At 40.3% G+C, this 24,101-nt stretch overlaps 1 protein-coding gene across 1 annotated transcript in view; it reads right to left on the reverse strand.

The window, feature by feature from the left end:
- Rbfox1 (RNA binding fox-1 homolog 1) overlaps positions 1-24,101 on the reverse strand; it is a 2,133,674-nt gene that overhangs the window by 65,747 nt on the left and 2,043,826 nt on the right. Inside the window, exons 10-12 of the mRNA XM_055604373.1 lie at positions 21,949-22,041; positions 20,157-20,217; positions 9,090-9,143 (exon numbers count right to left, since the gene is read on the reverse strand). Coding sequence (XP_055460348.1) covers positions 9,090-9,143; positions 20,157-20,217; positions 21,949-22,041 — 208 coding nt within the window. The remainder of the gene's footprint in view (positions 1-9,089; positions 9,144-20,156; positions 20,218-21,948; positions 22,042-24,101) is intronic.

A 24,101-nucleotide genomic window follows, 5' to 3' on the forward strand; every position in this document is an offset into this window, starting at 1 on the left:
ATATATAGTTGTTTAAGACACTCCTTGCTTCCTGTTTGAAGTATCTGGACACTGTCTCATCTGCAAAGAGGTTTAGACCGAAAGAAATTGATTCCATGATCACTTCCTTGCTGGTCTTAGCTTAAATCATCAAGTGTTTGATTCAGAGGACTAAGAGTAGAGGTTGGTGGGGATTGAGGTGCGTGCGTGTGTGTGTGTTTGTGTGTGTGTGTGTATAAGCGCGCGCGCACATGCGTGCATGCACTCCCAGATACATGAGAGTGCAGAGAATGGAAAACAGCTTGAGTGTGATTCCTAACTTTCTTTTTAAGGCAGGGCCTCTCACTGGCCTTGAGATTCCTTTTCTGGGTCAGCAGGCTAGTAAGTGAGCCCAGAAATCAACTTCTGCCTTCCCAGCACTGTGTATTTAAGAGGGCATAGATACGGCCACAGTTATAAAAGTGTAGTCTATGGATTGAACTCAGGTATTTCTAACATGGGTTTGTGGGATAAAACATGGATCCTTTGTGCTTGCACACCACATAATTTACTTACTTAGCCATCTCCTTAGCCTAGTAACAGCCTTTATAACTAATGATATCTGGGCATTTCTGGTTTTAAAAAAGTAAACTTTTGTCAGAGACAGCACCTGTTCCCCTTACATGAACTCAGTGGCTAGCTCTTTGATCACCTCTCCCTGAAGCAGAGAGGCAGACAATGCAGCCAGTCCTGATGAGACCTGATAGGCTACAGTCAGATGGAAGGCCAGGAGGACCTCCCCTATCAGTGAACTGGAGGAGGGTCATGGGAGGAGAAGGAGGAGGGAGGGTAGAAGTGAGAAGGGATGAGGGAGGGGGCTACAGGGAGGATACAAAGTGGAAAAATTGTAATTAATAAAAAATGAATAAAAATTAAAAAGTAAACTTCTAATTTATTATCTTATAATTTCATCTGTATATATAGTATATTTTTAAATAGTTTATTTTGCTCTTTTTAATTTTTAATATATAAAACTGGCATATAATAACCATATTAGCCATTATTTCATAATTTTCCAGCAAAGTAGGTATTGGTAGACTCTTATTCCCTCTCACCTCCTCCACCCCTGCAATTTTCAGTCTCTCTCTCTCCCTCAAGTTCTTCCTTTCACACCCTACATGTCTTTTGCCCACCCACCGTTCCTCATCAGATACCTCTGGGTATAGGTTAGGTGTAATGGACCAGCAGGTATTTTCATTCATTTCTTTCTTATCTGTGCTTCCAATGACAACCCACCCCTCAGAGGATACATTCCAGAATGCATATTCCTTTCTTTGGTATTTTCAGCAGCATTTCTGTTGAAGGCATCCTTTGATCTCAGCCGATCAATACTCCTCAGCCTTTGGGAAGAACTTAACTTCCCCCAGAAATTCCCAGCTGTGGTAACAAAGATTGAGTCCCTACGTCTTCTTTATTCTTTCAGAATTTTCTAAATGGATTCTATAGTTAAAGGCTGAGGGATGTACTGGGACTCTACCAGCCTTCCTACCTCTGCAAGGAACTCTTTCCACTTTTTTTTTTTTGTCAGATGAACTCCTATTTATCCTTAACAACCCAATGTGTATCACTATTTTGGTTCCTAATGCAGATACAAAGGTTGGTGGTGGTAGGGGTAGTGTTTATGTGTGTATTAATGTACATGTGTGCATGCTCCATGTTGTTGTTCTTGTTGTGTGTGTGTGCACATATGTACATGTGTGCAAGCTCCTGAAGTATCTTTTTTTGTACATGGAGTATAGTGTTTGGCATCCTTAGATACCCTTTAGTATTTGCAGGAAGGCATGGATCTGTTCTTTTACCTTGGCTAAGTGTCTGGCCTTTCGTCTATAATTTGGTGCTAAGAAATGAGATGGAAGGTTAACTCAAAGGTTAAGGCAAGTGCAGGTGCATCTGTTGCTCTCAAGCAGGAAGATGGGGATTTGAATCCTTAGAGCCCCTGTCAAACCTTATCATGGTAGCTTATGTGTGTAATCCATGTTCTAAGAAATGAGAGGGAGAAAGAGAATCTGCAGAAGCGCTGAGGTCCAGCTAGCCTCACACAGGCAGCCACAACCAATCAAAGAGTCACCCTGATTTCAAGTAAGACAGGAGTGGCAATTACACATTCACACATACACACACAAACACACATTCACACATATACAAATCATATGTACATATACTATTCATACACGAGCAGGGTGAATTAATTAATGAAAGCAAGCGACTTTTTTAATTTGCAGTGATCTCATTCTTTGGTCATTCTATGATGAGTCTAGTACAGCTAGGGTGCATCAGCGGGGCTCTGTGTGTTCATGCCAAGCCTAACCACTACCATAGTACAATCCTAACAGAACTCTTGAACGTCATCCTCTCTTTGTGTCCTACTTGCAGCTCTTCTTATACCAGAGAGGCCCCGCCTCCCTCTGCCTTTGGAGGAGCAAGCCTTGACAGACTTCCCATGCATCAGAACGAACAAATTTATTTAAGAAATGCATTTATTTTAACTAGCTCAGCAAGTCCTGATCCTATCTGAAGATCAAAAACCCCCAAAGGCTCCATCAAAGATGAGCTGTGTTCCCTCTGTGGGCCAGGGAAGGACGCAGATAAAAAGTAAGGCCAAATGTGGGCCAGGATGGAGTGAAATCCGATAAGACAGATGGGGGGAGAAGAGGGCATGAAGCAAAATGAATCTCATCCCAATGAGGAGGCAAAGGTAAACAGATGTACAAGATAAGGTCTCTGAAGTGGAACATTTTCAAGCTGAAAATCCTCTGCTTGGGGACTAAAATCTGGATGCCCCTGTTCCAGCTCACTGAAGTGCACTGCATTTGAATTTAGCAGATGTGTAAATTATACACAGCATCCCAGAGCCAAAGGTCACTGTTGATGAGAACATTCTCTTTAAGGACAAAACTCAGCATTTAAGTCCAGCCTACTTCTCTGCATGGGGATGTCAAGACATTCATGTCAAGAGGGATGGCTGAATATTTATTGCTTAGAGGGTTTTTCGTGGCAATGGGAACTTTTGAACATATACCACCATATTCCAAGGTGCTAGGGTTGTATGAAAAATTGTATGCCTTATGTCCAAGATTCTTCCGCACACATCCCCTGAGCTCAGTCTTCACATAAAATAAAATGTGTGCTTGGGTCACAGCTACTCTGTGGGCCTGTTTCCTTTCCTGGTGGAGTGATAAAATACCCCGAGAAAAACAACTTAAAGGAACACGGTTTATTTTGGTTCAGAGTTCAAAGGTGGAGTCCATCAAGGTGGAGCTCAGCCTATGACAGGTGCTGGTCACGTAGTGTCCAAGTCAGCAAGAAAGGAACAGTGAATACTCATGCTAGGTTTGCTTTCTCCCTGTTATTCAGTGCAGGACCTCAGTCCACGGAATGGTGCCACCCATATTCTTTTCACTCCAATCACCCTTATCTAGAAACCCTCACAGGCATGCCTTGGAGTTCGTCTCCCAGATGATTCTCTGGTCAAGTAGAAAAACAATATTAGCCACAATATCATGACTTTTGAAACAAACTTATATTTTGCAGATGTTGACGCTTTCAAAATACTGGAGAAGAGCTGGATAGAGACTCGTGCAAAAGTATGCAAAAGACCATCCTATTAAATGTCCTAGATAAAGGACAAGTGGAAAATTGACGGGAAAAGGGTTTCATGCTACTACCTTCACCTGACACAGTTCTGAAATGGATCATAGTTCACAGTGGCCGAATGCTCATAAAAAACCCACACATTTGTACAGATAATCCAAGGTCAAATGCACCTGCCCTTTTGAGATGAGCAATCACAGAGTGCTATATCCCAACTCTTTGTTTTTAAACTTCACATTGAGATCTCAATCCACTATCCCATCACCTGTTCTCATGAAATGTGGTCCAGGACCAGGGTTTCTGATATGGACATACAGTGGAGGTGACTTCAGTGGTCACACTAATCCCTTAAATTTATATCTTACTTTAAAGCCTGTGAAGTTCTCCTGCCCTCATTATTGTACCTGATCCTACCCATCACCTTGCGATCAGCTTACTCTAAGACCTTATCACCTTTCAAATGGGACTTTGCAGTCCATGCCTTTCATCTAGTACCTTTTTATTACCCCCTCTCAAAACAAACAAAACATTTTATTTTTAGGTGTATCAATCAAGTCTCCTTCTTCCCTTCTCAAATATTGCTAATGAGAATAATTGCCACTAGGACCACTTCCACTCCTCCATCGTCTTAAATTCTTCCACTTGCCACACTCTGCCTCCCCCACTCCACATCTGTCTGTGTCTTTCTTTTCTTTCTTTCTTCTTTCTTTCTTTCTTTCTTTCTTTCTTTCTTTCTTTCTTTCTTTCTTTCTTTCTTTCCTCTTCTCCTTTTCTTTCCTTTCTTTCTCTTTTTCTTCTAATGGTAACCTTTCTCATCTTTGAGACACAGCCCTATCTTTGATCTGAATTCCTCTAGAAGTTCCTTTTTCCCTCTATCGATTGTGTCTCCTGGAGTAATGTAACTAAATTGCAATTTTCCTTTGCAGGCTGGGTGTTCCTGAACCATGGGAGTGAGTTATGTGTGTTCGAGTGCTACATCTTCTGAATCTTGTTAAGCTTTGCCACATTCTAGCCCCACTGATGGAATATTTAATCTCTGAAATGAGTTGGCTGATATGATGTACAGTGTGGAGAAGCTCTGCACTGTGGATCTTACTGGCAATTGAGGATCAGAACGTTGCCATTTGTCAGTACCACCATGACAGCTCTGAATAACCTTCTGTTTCTTATTTATTTTGCTTCACTTATTATGAAGATTAAAGGTATATAGAATCAACAGTTTTGTTGGATAGATAACATCTGTCTGCATTTTCATTTTAAATGGTAAAGATTTTTTTGTATGTGTGTGCATGTGGGTGCTCATGTCTGTACACATAAATGTGTGTTTGTGTGTGTACCTGCAGAGGTAACAGCATAACTTCAAGAATTGTTACTCAGAAACTATCTACCTTGTTTTTGAGACTGGGGCATTGGGGATTGAGAAGTCTAGACTGACTGATTGTAAGGTCCCAGGAATCCATCTTTGTCTTTTTCACCAAGCAGAGATTATAGTCATATGCCAGAATGCTCACTTTTTATTTTGGGTTCTGGGAATTAAACTCAGGTCCTCATGCTTGTACCACCAAGCATTTTCCAGCCGAGTTATCTTCCCACAACTAAATATTTTATTAGAAAAGGCAAATAGGTTTCTCCATGGACAGGGGTGTGGTAAGAATTTTTTATGAGCCTGCTTTATTCTGATTCTTGGACATGCTTTTTCTAATTACATCTAGCAACTTGAGGCATACCAATGGGAGACGATACCCACAGATGTCCTATTTCTATTAGCACCCCAAATTTTATTTAAACGTTAAGATGTTGTGGCCATATATATTGGTCAAAATCTTCAAGACCTATCTGTTCCTTAATTGACTTATCAATCATTTGTCCTGAGAATAAACCTCATAGGGTCTGAAAATAATTAGAGTTGGAGAAATAATCAATATTGCTTAGCTTTATATGAAAACACCCACCTGTCTTTGGAGAAGATTTATAAATGTTCCTAGAATATGCAGATTTATGTATATTTGTTTTACCACACTTGGATTCAATAAGAATTTAAAAGAGTTCATAGTAAATATGACTGGGGGAGAAACCAGAAAAAGAAAAAAGCTACCTCCAAAATGAAAAACCTTTTAAAACAGCTTTTTAAATGCTTCCAGGATGTGTGTGCATGCAAATGTCATAATCTATCAAAGCAAATTAATACTGTTCAGCTAGTAATTAAAGGTCTTCATTAAGAAGTGTGCCCTCCCTCCCCACCCCCATCCAACATCAGCAATAAAAATGCACTGGGGGCATCAGAAGGTTCTATAGGAAAATCAATAACTTGCCATTTTATAATTAAAAGAGAAAATAAATGTTAGGGGAAAGTCCACTAAATTAGGAAAATTACCTTTAGGAGAGATTGAAAATATTGATTTTAATTTACAAAATCCATGAACTTTCCATGCCCCATTTTGAGAGACAATTGGAGGCTGGGAGGTTCGTTCTGTATAAGCTCAAGGAAAATCAATAATTATGCTATGGGAGTGTCATGAAATCTGTCATGAACACATCTTAGGCTGAGAAATGACTAATGAGTCTTGCTTCCCCCATTTAGACATACATAGGGATGACCTATGAAATATCCAAAGCAAGCTAATGGCAAGGTCTCCACCTCAGGTGTGAGGCACCCTCCAAAGTACAAGGGCAATCCGGACTAGCTTTGTAGCGTGGGAAGTTTAGGAAGCTTCGTAACTTCTTAGCCGTGAGTGCATATCTGGAAGGCACCCAGACTTCACATCTGTGTGGCGCTCTGCCAGCTGCTCTACTGCCCCAGACGCTTTGCTGTTGTTGTGTTTTTACAAAACAAGGTTTCTATTTGGAACACAATCTACCCTCAGACTCAGGGAAATTCTCCTGCTTCAGCTTCCCAAGTACTGTGATTCACACATGCACTGCCATGCTTTAAAAAACAAACAAACAAACTTTAATTTACTAAAAAAACAAATCTCATACATATCGTTGTTTTCTTTTTAGGTTTCTTCAACACTGTCCTCACACAGCCAGCTCATATTCCTAAATGTGGTGGTGGCGATGGAACAATACAGAATAATCAGGTAGCTTCTTTCAGTTTTCTAGTTTGGACTTAAAACAGTGGAATGAGCATAGTGCAGAGCCACACAGATATAGAATTAATATTTATAAAATATTAAGAAACCATGGTATCTACTTACAAAGAACTAAGGCCTCTAAGGTTGATCAAAACCTCATTGTGTCTCTCTGTGTGTGTATGTGTGTATAAAATCTCAAAGGAAGACATGTACCTTTTGCATGCCTTTGTGTCTCAATTTGCAAAATGCCACAAGGATTTAATAATATTTGTATGGATTATCCTTAGAACAGTACCAGACCACAGCAAATGCTGAGTACACATTTGCCTCTAAACTTCCTCCCTTTCCCTGTCCTGGAGACCTCTCTGTCAACACTGGCCTTGATATAGTTTCAACTAATATTTTGATGTTATTGAAGGAATGCAGATTCTTTTATACTTGCATATGTAAGTCAGTCTGACTCTGTCTTTTTGTTCTTCACCATCAACAGGCATGCACTGTGGGGCAGAATTCCAAATAAAGGCAATGGTTGACATTATCCTGGTGAGTTGAAGCAAGGATGAGCATTAGGAAGGAAAACTATACAGTGCTCTCCGATTACACTCACATCTATGCAAGCTCCCCAGGGAATACTTCCTGCTTCTTGCTCCTGTGTTCAGGGAGAAAACCTAAACACAGATACATATCACAAATGTTCACAGGTCTAGAGAACCTGCCACTGCCTTGGAACAGTTGCTGTAGATTCGTGGCTATCTCTTCAGGTATCAGATCTTCTCTGATATATGGGGAGATTTTGTATATTTGTAGCTTTGGACAAAAGAAGAACCAATACCTTCCAGGGTGCATCTTGCTCCTTAACAGATAACCATGCCCCTAAGCATAGACTTTACAGCCCAAGTAGATGCACTGATAATCTATAGGCAAGTCCTCTTCCAAGTTATGAAAATAGTCTGAGTCTGACGATGTGCCCAGGGCTCAGCAGGATAGGCTGATAGCATGCCCACCTCCTACCGTAGCATAAAGGTTGAATATCAATTTCCTCATTCTTATTTAACAAACATTTATATGGTGCTAACTATGTGGCCAAGGCTTCATGTGGCCCTTCCTTATATTCTAATAAAATCCTATGCACTTGATGCTTCCTTAATCCCCGTTTGGGAGATGAAGAAAATTGAGGCATGAAGAGGCTCAATGACTTGTCCAGAATAACACATCTGGCAAAAGGGGGAAGAAGGGTTGAATTTGGACTGTCTGGTTCAGCTTCCATTTTCCTTACTGTCCATGTGTCATCTTAGGAGGTAGTACAGTTGTTGAGAAGCCTTACAGTCAAGCATGTCCTCCCCTATAAGAGTGAACACAGGACATGTGCTGCGATCCCTAGACTTAATCTAAATTCACACCGGAAGAGGAATCAAAAACACTGTAGAGTTGAAATGCGAATTTCAGCTATTATACGGCCTTTTCCCAGCTTTATCCAAGGTTCCATTTTTAGTTTGGTTCCTTTGTAAGAGTAGCTAAGTTCAGTTCCTTTTACATCCTATAGGGATGATGCTTAGTGTCAGAAAAATGACAGGAGTTGGGCAACAGGAAAAAAATGAACCAAGATTTACCTGCAGCCCTAAGTGATTGGCTCAGATCAATTGTAAGTGCCTCAGAAGAACCATGCCATAGAAAGGTTTCTTTCCCACACCCATGAGGAAAGTCAGCTACTAGGTTACTAGGCTTTCAAGACAGCATTGGTGACAAGACCTCAGGAGCAGTGACAGGATAAGACACCATATCAAAACAAGGAATCTTAGCTGTGGAAGCTTCTAGCTCTGTCCCCTGATTTGTTCCATGAGTTGTCTACATCAGTGAATTTCCCTATTAAGGAGCAGCTGGTACTCAGTCAGGGAAAATGGGAGGAGAGAGATATATGCATATAGAAAAGTAGAGAGGAGTGAACTTACTAAGCCAAACTGATCCATGGAGAAAGACCTAAGTTATTTTTCCCTCCTAACTTTCACATAAGCTCTGTCTTGGAAACAATTCACACACAGCTGAAATGACCAACTCAACCCTCTGCTTTATTAGGAAAGAGAAAAGCAGCTCTGACAGAAATGCATAGCTCACAGGTATGTGGGGTGGCACTGCATGGGTACGAGCCTGCACTCATCTGTCCAGTGTGCTGCGGAGCAAAGCCCCATTGCTTTCCTAGGGCAAATCCACGTGAAAGATCACAAGGAACAGAGCCTTGTGCTTACCCCACTAGTGTGATTCTCGATTTCGCCCAAAGAAATCATTGAGGCCCTTTTAGGATGCGATTCTTGGTTTGGTTTGAGCTGCAAAACCCATGAATTAGGGACAGGCAAAGCACATTTAGAGAAGACCAAGCAACACATTGGCGTGCAAAGCAAAGTTCCTTACCTGCATAGAAGTCGGGGCTGTAGACCGCACCCACAACTGGATTTAATTTCCAGCCTTAAAATAAGCACAGAAGGATTACATCACATTTGAGTCAAGAACTTCTATCTTTCAGGTAACCACAGTGAAAACCAACCAAGATGGTGTGCCTTTTTCACATTTGAAAATGTCAAGTCTATGTAAGGGGAGCATGCACAGTGTCGCCTACAAACTCTGGAGTCTGTTTTTTGGTTTTCTGCTGGTGTGAGTGAACGGAATGGAAAACCACTGACCGGCTCCAGGTGAACCTCGGGAAAAAGACAGGATTCATTCTCAGCTGCACCAGCAAGTCAGTCCACTGTCATAAGTTCAATTTTTGTCTTATTTTATATAACATTGCTACATAATCCATCATGTGGTGCCTTGGGCTGAAGTCACAGATATGCAAAAGCTTGCATAAGCAGAACTCTCTGAGGAAACATACTGTGACCATTACTCCTCCTGATTATGACCTCTAGATAGCAGAGAATTCCAATTCTCTAGTGTGTGCTTTGTGAAGGACAGACGATGGTAGTTTATCCCCTACAGATCCGGTGTGGAATACATTCTGATGCATTTGGGAGGCATAAACACCTGAGTTGGTGCTAAATATCAAAGGTAACTTTCAAATCACCTGTCTATGACATTAACAGTGTTCTCTGGTTTTCTAAATGTTATTGGTGGGAAGATGCCTTAAATATGAACTCTGGTTTCTTAGAAATATTCTGTCAAAAAGAGAGTGCATAAGAAAAGCCATAAACTGGAAAGCACATTATGGACCTTTTGGATTTTTTTTATTCAACATAGGAATGAATGTGAATGCCTCAGAGCTTGTGATCAGCTCTAGTATTCTTAGTAAATCTCTGTGGAAATTAGAGCACCAGAGTTGCTTTTGAGACAAGGTCTTATGTAGCCTAGAAGTCGTATGTTCCCCAGGCTGGACTTGAACTCATTATGTAACTTAGGATGGCTTTGAAAGTGCGCTGTTTGTGCCTTCTTCCCTAGAATACCGCATTTGCTGGTTTATGCAGCGTCACAGGTTCTGACACGCTGGAGGTGAGATTTAGCGCTTCATGTTCACCAGGTAAGCGTTTTCTTACACATGACCCGCCCTGTGCACCCTCGTTTCTCAGACCAAGGGCTGAGTACCTTTCAATAAACAGACCTGAGAAATAGAAACGGCTAGTTTTTAAATGCTGCTGCGGTTTAGATGAAACGCGTTCCCTGTGGGCTTGTGTGTTTCAGCATCTGTTTTTCTACCAGGTGGTACTGCGTTAAGAGACTGAATAGCCTTTGGGAAGTTGGTCTAGCTAAAGGCAGGGGGATGCTAGTTCTTGGTCCTTAAGGTATATAAGCCATCTGCAACATGAAAGCCTGCTTGTCATCCTTAGGCCTCAATGACTGTGACGTATTTCTTCTTCTCTCTCTTTCTTTTAAACAAGGCTGCCCACATCCAGACAGAGGGCTTGACTACCTTTTCCAATCTTGTGCTTGCATTGGCTATCACCTTCAGCTCTCCCTTTTCCCCTGAAACTTGATTCGCATCTAGTCTTTCCCTTTAGCCAATAGCACTTTTAATAATCAGGTCACCCAAAATTTTGCTCAGTAGTTGCTACCTTATCTTCATCTCATATGAAATCCATTAAAAAATACTTCATTAAATTTGGGAGAGTGCTTTCCTTCTTTACAATCTATTTCTTTCCAGACAGGAGTCATATCAAAGCAAAGTGAAGCAATAGCAGTAATTAAAAACCACCCTTGGGGCTGGAGAGAGAGTTCTGTATATTGCTCTTGCAGAGTAATGAAACTCAGTTCCCAGCACCCATGTTAGCAGCTCACAGCCTCCTATATCTCCAGCTCTAAGGAGCTCTTAACCCTCTTCTGACCTCTACAAGCATCCGTACTCTCATGCACTTACCGACACACCCAAACTCACATGCACAACACACAAATGAATGCAACTCTCTCTCTCACACACACATTTAAAAACCAATAATGTTAAAAAGTTTAAATAAAAGACACCATTTATTCCTTCCTCTTCATTTATGAACAATGGCTAAAGAGTTACATACAAAACCAACTGTCTGCTCTGTTCCTCCTCAGAACTTCCTTCTAGACTTAGGATAAGCACAAAATTCCTGCCTTGGACTAGAAGACTGCACACTCTAACTAAAGCCCATTCACTTTGCACAACTGTCCCCATCTCTTCAAGAGCAGGTGTTGTTCTTTTTTTTATCTGAAAACCACCCAGGCTAATTGAACAATCCAGATATTTGCTGGCCTTGCTTGGAGAACTCCTCCCAACTCTTTCTGAAGTATCCACATATTTTCTGGATCTTCAATTCCTTTACAAAACATGATATCCAATGTCACTCTCCTGCTTGCTCTTATAGGTGGGTACTCACTGATTCATTTCCCAGTTACACTTTCTGCATTGCTGCTAACTCTCTAAATCTATTTTCTCTTTTCTTCCCCTTTCTTTCCTTCTTTTTATTCTTGTTTTCTCTATCATTCTGCCATATTAGAATTAAAGCCGGGCAAAGACATTGTGAAGCTTGAGACCTAGGCACTTAACAGCATTTGACAATTACTAAATATTCCATAATTATAGACTTGGTCTTAGTCTAAAGAAACAGAAAGCACAAAGAGCTTTCTATGAATGGTCTTCATTTCCTTCTGGCTAGGATTTGGTCTCCTTAGGCCCTCCAGATGACAAATGTTCTACATACAATGAAGGACCTGTTAAGGACTGCCATCTTCCAATGATGGCAACCAGAATTACCCTTGAAATTTTACCTTACACCCATCAGAATGGCTAAGATAAAAAAACTCAAGAGATAATGCATGCTGGAGAGGCTGTGGAGAAAGGGGAACCCTCCTTCATTGCTGGTGGGAATGTCAACTGGTACAACCGCTATGGAAATCAATCTGGCGCTTTCTCAGACAACTAGAAATAGTGCTACCTCAAGATCCAGCTATACAACTCCTAGGCATATATCCAAAAGATGTTCAAGTACACAACAAGGACATTTGCTCAACCATGTTTGTAGCAGTCTTGTTCGTAATAGCCAGAACCTGGAAACAACCCACATGTCCATCAATGGAGGAATGGATACAGAAATTGTGGTACTTCTACACAATGGAATACTACTCAGCAATTAAAAACAAGGAAATTATGAATTTTGCAGGCAAATGGTGGGATCTAGAAAAGATCATCCTGAGCGAGGTATCCCAGAAGCAGAAAGACATACATGGTATATACTCACTTATATAGACCTATAAGATAGGATAAACATACTAAAATATGTTCACCTAAAGAAAATAAACAAGAAAGAGGTCCAGGGGTAAGATGATCAATCCCCATCTAGAAGGACAAAGGGGATGGACACTGGAACTAGGAGAAAACAAGAAACAGGACAGTAGCCTACCACCGAAGGCACCTGAAAGACTCTACCTAGTAGTATATCAAAGCAGATGCTGCGACCCATAACCAAGCCTTCGGCAGAGTGTATGGAATCATACAAAGGAAGGAGGAATTAGTATATCCTAGAGGGGACAGGGAGCCCCACAAGGTCCAAATATATCTGAGCACAGGGGTCTTCTATATGACTGTTTATCCAATCAAGGACCATGCATGGATATAACCTACAACCCCTGCTCAGACATAGCCCATGGTAGCTCAGTATCCAAGTGGGTTCCCTAGTAAGGGGGACAGGAATTGTTTCTGACATGAACTCATGAACTTCCCCTCTCCCCTGATGGAGGAGCAGCCTGACTAGGCCACAGATAAGGACATTGTAACCATACTGAAGATACCTGATAAACTGGGGCCAGTCGGAAGGAGAGGAGGACACCCACTCTCAGTGGACTTGGAAAGGAGCAGGGAGGAGATGAGGGAGGGAGGAGAGGAATGGGAGGGAAAAAGGGAATGGGCTCCAGCTGGGATACAAGTGAATGTATAAAATTATTTAAAAATTAAAAAAAAAGAAAGTCACCTCTGTGCAGAATTGCTCAGACTCAAGACGTCAAGGAGACGTATGGAAATGCATGCAAATCACACACAAATGGACTTATCCTTTCTGTGGCTCCTTCTAGTACCTGGAAAAGACCCTTGGGATAACCTTGCTAGAAACACAAGCTTGTACTGTCAGGAAGACAGACAAAATAATGACAATTTTAATTTCTGAGACAGTTTGTATATGTCCCTAGGCTTCACAAACTCTGAGATTTTCATCAGGGACATTAAGCTGAACAATGAGGCTTACAAAACAGAGAGAAGCAGATAAAGCCTACTACTCCCAGCCCCCCAGGATTCCATCCAGCAATTCAGTGGAGCAAAGCCCAGGCAGGCACGTGCAGCTTTACCCCTCTGAGCTGGACCTTCGGGAGTTGCACCAAACCAGACTCCCTGCCTTTCTGAAATGTAGCTTGTCCAGGGTGATGTGCTAGCCTGCTTTAGAAAAACACCGGACAAGATCCCTGGTGTACAAGCCTTGCTATAATGAATGTAATAAACCTTAGAAAATAACCTGCATACATTCTAGACAGAGACTTCATAGATTAAATAGAGCAGGAGGCAATATCCAAATGATAAACACAACAGTTATTCATATACTGGGAACATGTGTTGTATCGTCATTTGAGCTGCTTTTTTGTTTGTTTGTTAGTTTAGCAACATGTATTTATAGCCAACATATAGATTTCACCTGATGTTTAGGATTTCTGGTTCTCGCAAAACACTGTAAGAAATGGAAACTTTATGCTAGGAATCCCTTCACATAGCTTTATTATAGGTAACCAGAGGCTAAGATCTATGACAACCTAGACAATAACAGTCAGCCAAAGCTCCTTACTGTGACTGTTTGTTGTTAAACTAGACCATTTTCTATGCTCAAAGAAAAACCTTCAGTAAACAAACAGAAGATAAATGTTTTAGACTGAGTTTCAGCCAGGCCTGTCATCCTAGATGTCTGAGAGCCTGATGCAGGAAAATCTCAAGTTCAAAGCCTATGATGATTTCAGAGTGAGTTCAAGGCCAGCCAGGCTGAGCAACTCAAGTAAGACTCTATATCAAAACAAAAAGTGCTAATCAAGCTGGGGATAGAGTTCAGTGGTAGAGGTAGATTAGAATGAAAGCAAACTCGAAGATAAGGGCTGTGACATGCTGACATGGCTGTGGCACTCATGAACCTGCGATAGCAAGGGCCCGACTAAGCACAAGCCTCTAAACATTCAACCAAAAGTAGGATGGTATTCGTGGGGTCCATCTTTGCAGGGAAGCCTACAGCAGCCTGAGGAAACCATTGTCTTCGTTTGCTGATGCCACTGTTAAAGTTACTCTGGCTCCAGTGAGCATCTCCACACTCATACCCATACAAGTGTCCTTGCTTATGGTCAACCAGTGTGGCCCAAAACAAAACCAAGCTGACAACAAAAGAGCAAGGAAGTGGGACAGATGGGGTCTAGGTAGTAGGGTGAGGTAGAGCAAGGCTAGAAGAGGAAATAGAATGAGTGTGACCAGAATGAATCAAATACATGTATGATACTGTCAACCAATAAACAAAATTTTAAAGGAAACAAACAAACAAATATCCCAAGCATTGAAAAAGCAAGACTGAGTTTCTCAGATTGTTTGGGTTGTTTTGTTGTTGTTGTTATTTTTGCTTCCCTTGCTCATCTCCATTAAGCATCTGACTCTTTGGTGTCCACTTCAGACTGAGGCTTCCTGTAATCAAATACTGTTGATCTACAAAGAGTCAAATCGAGGACGTCTCTACCTTGTACCACGACAGTACTTTCCTTTCTATGACTATCTCAGTCACTTGAGGTGTTGGTTGCAATGTATGTCCAGCTCCCAAAGAGCAAAACCATGTCAGGAGAATCCGAATAGTTTAGATACATGTCAGCAGTCACAAGCAGAGCACACACCGGAAGCAAAGTATCTATTCCCATGGTCTTGGGTATTTTTGCCCAATTCTAGCCTTTTAAAAAATTTGCAAGAAATCAAGAATCTCATCTAATAGCCATGCTTTGCCAACTTTCAGGAAATCCCTCCAAATCCAGTTCTCAATTTGTTATCCAATGAGTATAGAGTACCCTCTCACACCTTTCCAATCTCTATACCCAGACATGCTTTTGGGAGAAACAGGAAAAGAGAAAGTCTAATTCCCTCTTTTGAGGAGCTTCCTGACAGATTTGGAATTTGCAAAGCTTCTGTATGTCCTTTTATTGTCTTCCAGAGTACAGCTATATTAGAACACCATGGGCATACCTCCTCCATCCTCCACACTGATAATAGCCACAATCTTCCACTACAGATCCTCCTGCACACTCTCCTACAAGTTTTTATTGCATTAGGACCAGTCTCAGGCATCACGGAGACCCCAAAGTTGTTGAAACTTCAGTTGGATATATTACTGAAGGAATTCAGAAATATGGCATTGACAACTATTTTTTATTATAACACTTGAAAATGAGCTTCGAAGTTTGATAACTTATAATTTTGGAAAAAGCATTATTTTTATGGTTTATAAGTCATGCAGCTAAAGAGTAAACCTCAAAATTATTATTATCTTATTTTAATATGGCTGCATAGGTATTCACATATTCCCTGTGATGGTTGGAATACAAAATGCAGCCCAGAAGTTTATGTATCAAGGGCCCACTTATTGGCTGAGGAGGTTGGGAAGTAATTAGACTAGACATAGTTAATATCTAACAATCCTGACAGACTTATTTCATGCTGGCATTTGAGGGAGGAGGGGAAAGGAAGAAGTGCAGGCTTTTTAGAAGTTGACCTCAAGGAGTATGCCTCCGAAGCTTTTGGGTCCAGCCCACGTCTCAGCTTCCTGTTTGTCATAAGGAGAATGGTCTCTGCAACATTCCCCACCATCGTGATGCTTTGTCTCACTATAGGTCAGTGCCCACAGAGTCGTGGGCTCAGGCAGGTAGCCTTCGAAATTCTCAGTTAAAATGGACCTTTCATCTTTATGTCAGGCGTTTGTCACAATGATGAAAAGTTCACTAATATAAAGTCTCCCAAAACCAACACCCTCTTAAAGATTTTGAGGGCCTTTATTTCCCCAAATTGTATTCTATTATAATTTGTAGAACATTCTAGTTATCGCAGTAATATTTCGTACACAAAAGAAAAGGCTACATTTACTTCGTATATGTCTTCTGTTTGGGACTCTTTAAAATAATGGTGATGCTGTTGTCTTTCTGGGCCTTCATTGTACAGTCTTTGAAGCCACTCATATAATACGTAACTCACAGTGCTACAAAGGTACCAGCTGTTTTAATTGGGCTTTGAATTGTGCTTAAAATTTCTATATGAGTTGGTTGTCATTCCTTGGGAATGTACTTGATCAAGAATTCTTCCTTTAAAACACGTATGTATACACATTATAGGGCTTATAGAATTATATTTGATTTCATTGTTTTACATTTGTATGTATGTATATATATAGTGTGTGCATGTGAATATATTTGCGTATTTGTATACATGTGGACATGTGTGTGTGTTTTCAGGTTATACATATGGAGGCCAGAGGTTGATGTCCTTTGTCCTCTTCACTTTAGTTGATAAGGAAGGTCTCTCACCAAGGTCTGTGATTCACCATGTCTAACTGTCCAGCTTGCTCCAAGAATCTCCCATCTTCCCATATCTCAACTGTGAACACTAAAGACAAACAGCCATTTGATATCTATGTGTGTGCTGCAAATCTACACCCAGCCCTATTCTCAGGTGATTTACTCATTGAGCCATCCCCCCATTCTCTCTCTCTTTAGTCTGTTTGTTTTTTCACTGAATACACTTTCACAGGGCATGCAAGTACACCTACAAATGTGCAACACACATATACACAAACTAGCTATGCCATGAAGTTTTGAATGTACAATATTTGTATGGATGGCAATGAACACCTAGTTGCAGAGCTACGGATTTTACCCAAACTGAAAATCCTTATAGACATGTTCTTCAGAGGTGTTGGGCACTCGGAACTACTTATACAGTTCAAGGGCATGTCCTCAGTTGCTGAGGCTGGGCAAACTGGACGGCAGAATAAATTATTCTTCTGGTCCTTTCCATGTTACATTAAGGATATATACTTGCTTAATAGCTGTACTTTTGAACGTGAAAACACATTGACATAGTCAAATTGCTTGCCACCAGAAGAAAAGATAAAAGAAAAACTGTAAAATGCTAATATGTTTCTAATAGTACCAAATAGAAACAAAAATAATGACATGTCAGTAAACACTAGAGACCTGAATCAACCTGTGGAATACTACATAGCCATGAGAAAGAAATAGTTCTATATGTATGGATCAGTATCTAAAGAGGTCTGAACTGATTCATAATAGCTGGTTAAAAGTTATGCATGTCACATTCTGTTTGTGTTAGGAGCATGTAGATCACACCGAATGCTGTACACACAGAGCTATGTGTCTATAAATGTCTATGTCTGACAATGCAAAATGCATTATAGACAGCAGTCTGGATCTGTGGCCTCCTCTAAAGGAAGGGAGGAAACCAGGCTGGCAAGACTGCTAGCCAAAACATTTCTCACTGTGTTTCCTCCTTGGTTGTTTTCTTCCTTAAAATAAGCCAATGTTTCATGTATAATTAAAACTTTAAAAATAGAACTTTCATGCATTTTCCTGTTGTGTATAATAAAATTACATTATTTTTAAACCTATAAACCAAAGAAAAATATGATCTGAATTGCTATTCAACACAGCATTACCATTTTGGTAGAAGTACTGACATCAGCTGAAATCAGAGTGTAGACATGGGTTTCATTATTCAGGGTTTTTTTTTTTTTTTCTTACTATAATTCCATGGTTACCTTACACTGCTCATTTTAATGGGGGTAATAGTCTATCAAATTCTTAAACTTTAACTTACTGGATCACTTCTATTTATTTTTTATCTAAGGTGTATATATGTACATGAGTATTATACATTTACACACGTTAAGAATCCTGAGGTGAACTTTTGTCTTTGGATGGGTCTATGGTTTTGTTATTATTGTTATTTTTTTCCTTTCTGAGACAGGATGTCTCATTGAGCCTGGTAGCCAGCCAGCTGCATTGATCCTCCTGCCTCCACTCCCCACAGAGCTGTCTTTACAAGCAGTCGTGTATTCAGGCCTGGCTTGTACGTGGGTGTTGGGATCTGAACTCATCTCTGTCACCCGCTGAGTCATCTCTCTTGCTAATTAGCATAAAATCAGAACTTTCCCATCTTATACCTTAACAGATGCTTATTTTGGAAAGGAGTAATGAATCAAACTGTGGGAACATATTTAATAACTCTTCATATAAATGCACATTCATATAAAAGCACATTTTTCTGGTGATGGTAGGAATTGAACCCAGAGTCTCAGGCATGCTTGGGAAGCACCTACTACATCCACAGCGGCATGTCAGTTCTTTATTCAGTTTGTGTGTGTGTGTGTGTGTGTGTGTTTTATTATTTTTTAAATTCTTTATTAATTACACTTTATTCACTTTGTATCCCCCTTATGATTCCCTCCCTCCTCCTGTCCCAATCCCTCCCTTCCTCCCCCCCTCTGCACGCATGCTCCTCCCCAAGTCCAATGATTAGGGAGGTCTTCTTTTCCTTCCTTCTGATCCTAGTCAATTAGGCCTCATCAGGAGTAGCTGCATTGTCTTCTTCTGTGGTCTGGTAATGCTGCTTCCCCTTCAGGGGGAGGTAATCAAAGAGCAGGCCAATCAGTTCATGTCAGAGACAGTCCCTGTTCCTATTACTATGGATCCCACTTGGACCCTGAACTGCCATGGGCTACATGGTTTTTCAAGGCAGAGTTTCTCTGTGTAGCCTTGGCTGTCCTAGACTTGCTTGTAGAACAAGCTGGCCTCAAATTCTCAGAGATCTGCCTGCCTCTGCCTCCCAGAGTGCTGGGATTACAGTCATAGGCTGCTGCACCCAGTTAGTTCTTTTTAATGATAGCTCCTGGGAAATATTTCTGGTAATCACAGAAATTCTTTGTCCTAAATGGGTCTGCAGTATGCATCCCTGGACTCACCTGACCCACGGTGCTCAGGAATATCTCCATGGGAAAGAATAACCCACTCACTCAGCCACTTTTCCATGGAGCTCAGCCATCAGCTTCCTCAAAATTCCAAGAAGTCTGAAAGCTAGAGCCAAATTCTGTAACTACACTTTCAACAGTAAAAATTCTTAAGGATATGTGGATTACAAACAAACAAATAAAAGTTTCATCTGCTCCTTAATTTGCTATCATTACAAGAAATTAAATGATGCAAATCAGGTCCTGGAGCCGGGGGAGTCACTCTAGAGAGATGGGCTGCCTGAACTGAAAAACTGTATTTGCTTTGCTGGGAAAATCTTCTCTGGGGTAGTTCACTGTAGCCGGTCAGCAATGAGACAGGAACCATGTCGGGCCAATGTGGCACATGGTATACATGAAATCACAACCGCTGTCATTACCTGCCCAAGGCCCGCACAGTTAAAATAAATTCCAGGATAGACTGGTCCTAGCCCTAGCGGAGGGAGGAGCTGTTGGTAATCTGGACTGGGAGGGTCTCTTCTCTTTAGAAATTTGACCACTGATAGGTTCCTTAAGAGGAGAACCTCCCCTATCAGTGGATTTGGGGAGGGGCATGCATGCAGAAAGGGGAGGGAGGGTGGGATCAGGAGGGGAAGAGGGAGGGGCTTATGGGAGGATACAAAATGAATCAAGTGTAATTAATAAAAAATTTTAAAAAAAAGACTACAGTGGATTTTCCTACACGACACTAACTGGAATCAGTTTGTTAAATTAAAAGAAAAAAGAAATAAAAAGATAAATAAAGAAGAAAGACATGAGGTTGGGTGGGAGATATGGGGATTCAGGGAGAACTGGATGGGGCAGGTAAGAGCGCATATGATAAAAATGTAGTGTATACATGCATAAAATGTTCAAAGAATAAAAAAAAAAGAAAGAAAGCAATTCCCTGGTTAAAGAAATTTGTGGACTGATGGGCAGAGAAGAGGTCTGGTGACAGGCAGTGTGGACTCACCATTGGTGTAGGGGTTGACGGTCTTCTTATTAGTCATTACACGTGCTGTCGCATTATTCACCTACACACAGAAAACTCCAGTGAGTTGGGATGCCAAGGCCAGCGCATGGTCCAATTAGTTGCATGCATTATGACTGTGACTACTTATTAAAATCAAAACCAAAACACAAAAACTTAAACAAAAACTAAAATGCATTTTAATTTACAAATGGCAATAGGTGCATAACCCAAAAATCATACATTTTTATAATTACATTTACTTCATAACCAATTTAACTTATGAATCATTTCAATAAAGCAATGTCATCTCATTTAAAAGTTTAATAAAGAGACAGTAAAAGCAAATTAAAAGATACTGCATAATTGAAGATTTAAAAGCATGCGTGTGCTCCATGGTAACACAGAAACAGGAGATAGGTTTTTAAACAGAAAATAAAGTTAATATGAAAGGGGCATGCAGTGGAGAAGAGGGAGGAGACAAAGTACAAGGGACATAAATGTCAAAGAAAGGGACAGACAAGTTTAAGCCGTGTGCAACACTTCGGGAGGGGAACCACCGGGAAGCAACATCTAGCATTCAACACTCGGAACAAGAGCCTTTTACATTGCAGGAATTAACGAGTCATTCAAGCTTTAAAGTCACAGCTAACAAAAGGATAAAGGAGAGGGTGCATTGTGTAACACAATATGGAGTTAACAATCTGAGTAAGATGTGCACTGGTCATAACTCAGTCCAGTCAGAGCCTCCCAGGCTAGCTTAGAACGTACACTCAATTACAGGCGTACCAAAGACCCAAAAAAATAGAGCGTCAAGAAAACTTAATACAACAAGTCAAAAAAATTCACGTGGTAGAGAGATATGTATAGAGATATATCAGCACTAAATACGTGAAGCGGCAGATGGACTTCATCACTTACCATTCACCACCATCGCCAGCATGGGTTTGTATACAGTTACCATGGTTACTGAGAGTTTGGTGAGGGGCCTAAGCGTTACCGTCGAGGGGGGGAAAATAAAAAGGCAAAATATGCAACATCTTACTCCAAAGACTAAAGCATTTTTAACTGGTAATTTTTTTTTCTTTTTAAGCTTTAACAAATATGACCCTTTGACTGTGTTGAAGAGGAAGCCAGTGGCACAAAGGGCAAGTACTGAATGCAGAATGTGGGGTCTGTATTTCCAATCAAGGGGCCATGTACTGAAATGAGAAATCCTGATTGCTTATTTAATGTCTAATCAGAAGAATGTAAAAATTCAAGCTGCCTTTTGTTTTTAAGTGAAAGATTTAATGACAAGTGCCTCTCATTTTTCAGTTTTAATATTTTGAATGATATTGCCTTTGAAATTTGGTCTAATTTGCAAACCACTGTGGATCCCTCTTCAACCCTAAAGTGGACTGAAAAAGAAACAAAACAAAACAAATCTTGCTATATTTGGTTTCGTTTGAATACTGTGTCCTCTTTGGATCCTACGGCACCCGTTGTTCATAAAACATGGAAAATAAACTGAAACAAAGAAACAGAACCTTTCATATTAACCTTCCTTTCATCTCACTTTTTGCCATCTACTCTCAAGCAATATATAAAGAATAATGTAAAGTAAAATTTAACGAAAAAGTAAGGCCAGTTTTCCTTTTTATATATAAATATATATAGATATATAAATATATATAAACAATGAGAAGGGAGTAGGGTCACACACGAGACACCAATGATGCACCTGAAAGGACGAATGAGCGTGAAGCAGACATTTATAAAAAAAGAGGAAAAGGAAAATATTTTGGACATGCACCTCGATTTTACGGCCCTCTACCACGGTACCGTGCAATTTCTCCCTCGCCCTGTCCGCATCCGCACTATTTTCGAAAGTTACGAAACCAAATCCCTGCATGCAGGAGGGAGAAGGAGAACAACATGCATATTATTATTTCAGTCAACGACCACTTGGTAAAGTTCTCTTGCTTTCATTGCTATTTCTTGTTCTGGCTTCAGTTCTGTAACATGCAAATTAGAGAAATTATAAGAACACTACGATGTGCAGTCATTAAGCAACAAATGTGAACGAGATTTTTTTCCTGTCACCCGTTAGCTGGAACCCCTAAAGAATTAAAGATGGATATGAAAACGAAAACCAAACCAACAAACAAAAAATACCTTTCTAAACATCACTACAGAAGAAAAGAAATCAACCAAAAAAAAAATGAGATCAAAATAAATGTACAGTTCTTCACAGAGAATAAATGAAATAACGAGGAAAAAGAAAGGGAACCAGTTTCTTGACATGCAAATTAAAAATAAAACAAAATAAAACATGTGCACAGAATTCAACAGTGAATGCTCAAGTCCTGTCACATTGCCTAAGGAGTCATGCTGCGTGGATTTAAGAACAGTTCTTCTTCATGCAATTTTAGGGTTATTCATTTCTGTCAACTGTACAGCCTTTGCTTCTCAAAAACAAAAGTAACAAGCCTAAAAAAAAAGGAAAGACCTTTTTTTTTTTAAATAATAAATCTTGATCTTGTGGTTCTAATGAACAAAACAAAAATCACATGAAATGAATAGAAATAAACTTTTTGTTGGTTAGCAATGTAGATAAGCAAGTACCATTCTACATTTGTACTTTGCAGTCCCCCTCCCCTCCCCAAATAATAAAAGACTTTGGAATTTGACCTTTTTCATTATTTTATTAACCAGAAAACAAAGTTCTAAGGCACTAGGCTGGTAGTCATTTGCTTTATCAACAAGTAGTAATATTAAGACATTTCCCAGATAGAGGTAATCTGTGTAGCACCAAGCCCTTCCTTTTGACTGGTGAATGACAAGCATGCCCTTTTTTCATCTCAAGTACAGTTTTTGCTTTTTAATATCTCAGCCCCTAACACCAACCCCACTAATTTATATTGTAAAAATCCACCATTATTCCTCACTGGCACTGTTCTTGTAATGAGTATAGAGAAACTGAACTACTACTTCTAAAATCCTTAAACTTAATTGTACATTTTATTTATAAATATATACACCAACCTTTGAAATAATTTGGGTATATTAGGTCCACACTGCTGTAAGTTGGGAGCAATTTTTCACTGTGTGGGAACTATCAAACAGCACAGAATAAACCTCATACACAGTGAAGACTCTTGCTTCATCCTCATGGATGACATTCAGCTTTACAAATCAAATGTGCAATAATTATACGTGTAGAATGGTAGTGGCCATCTGACAGAACCCTCACTCTTATAGTTGGTACCTATAATGACCTCATAATTGAGGAATATTTGGAGAAGGGTTGCTGGGTGCACTAGCTAGAGGACACTAAAACTGGGCTTGTCTGTGGAGGGTATGAGCTGTGCATGTGTTCCAGTACCAGGAAATGGATATTTGTCAATATCAGACACAGAAAAAGATCAGATGCATTTACTTCAACTGAATGACTTTGCATTGCTTTTCCCAGAGTGAGAAGTTGTAAGTAGGACATGCCTCAGTGATCCAATTAATATACAATGACATATTCCACCAAAGCTTTGCACATGGTACCTACCTAATCTGGGTACATAAAAAATATTTGCTAGGAGTATTCTAGTTTGGGTAAGGGAGGATCAAAGTTTTCTTTGATGGCAAAGGGCAGAATTTGAGAGGACAGTTGCTTCATCTGACAACTCTATCTTCTGGCTAGCGGATTCCAAATTCAGCTGTGCATCAGCAAAGGACTGAAGCATATTCGTACTTTGATTCCTGAGCTTAACTTTGTATTTGTCGCATCAGAAAGCCTGAGTGGAGACTAGACATCCTTTTGCCTCACAAAACTACCTAGATGATTCCATGGCTTGATTTTCCTCATCTCTCGCTTCATTCCACACTCACAGAAAATGGTGCTTTGGAAACTTGTCATCAGCAGGGCAGGATGAGTTTACGATTCCAGTTTTGTGCATAGATGTAAGGAAAACA

This window comes from Psammomys obesus, unplaced genomic scaffold (genome assembly GCF_907164565.1).
Source record: "Psammomys obesus unplaced genomic scaffold, mPsaObe1.curated_primary_1811, whole genome shotgun sequence".
Taxonomy (NCBI): Eukaryota; Metazoa; Chordata; class Mammalia; order Rodentia; family Muridae; genus Psammomys; species Psammomys obesus.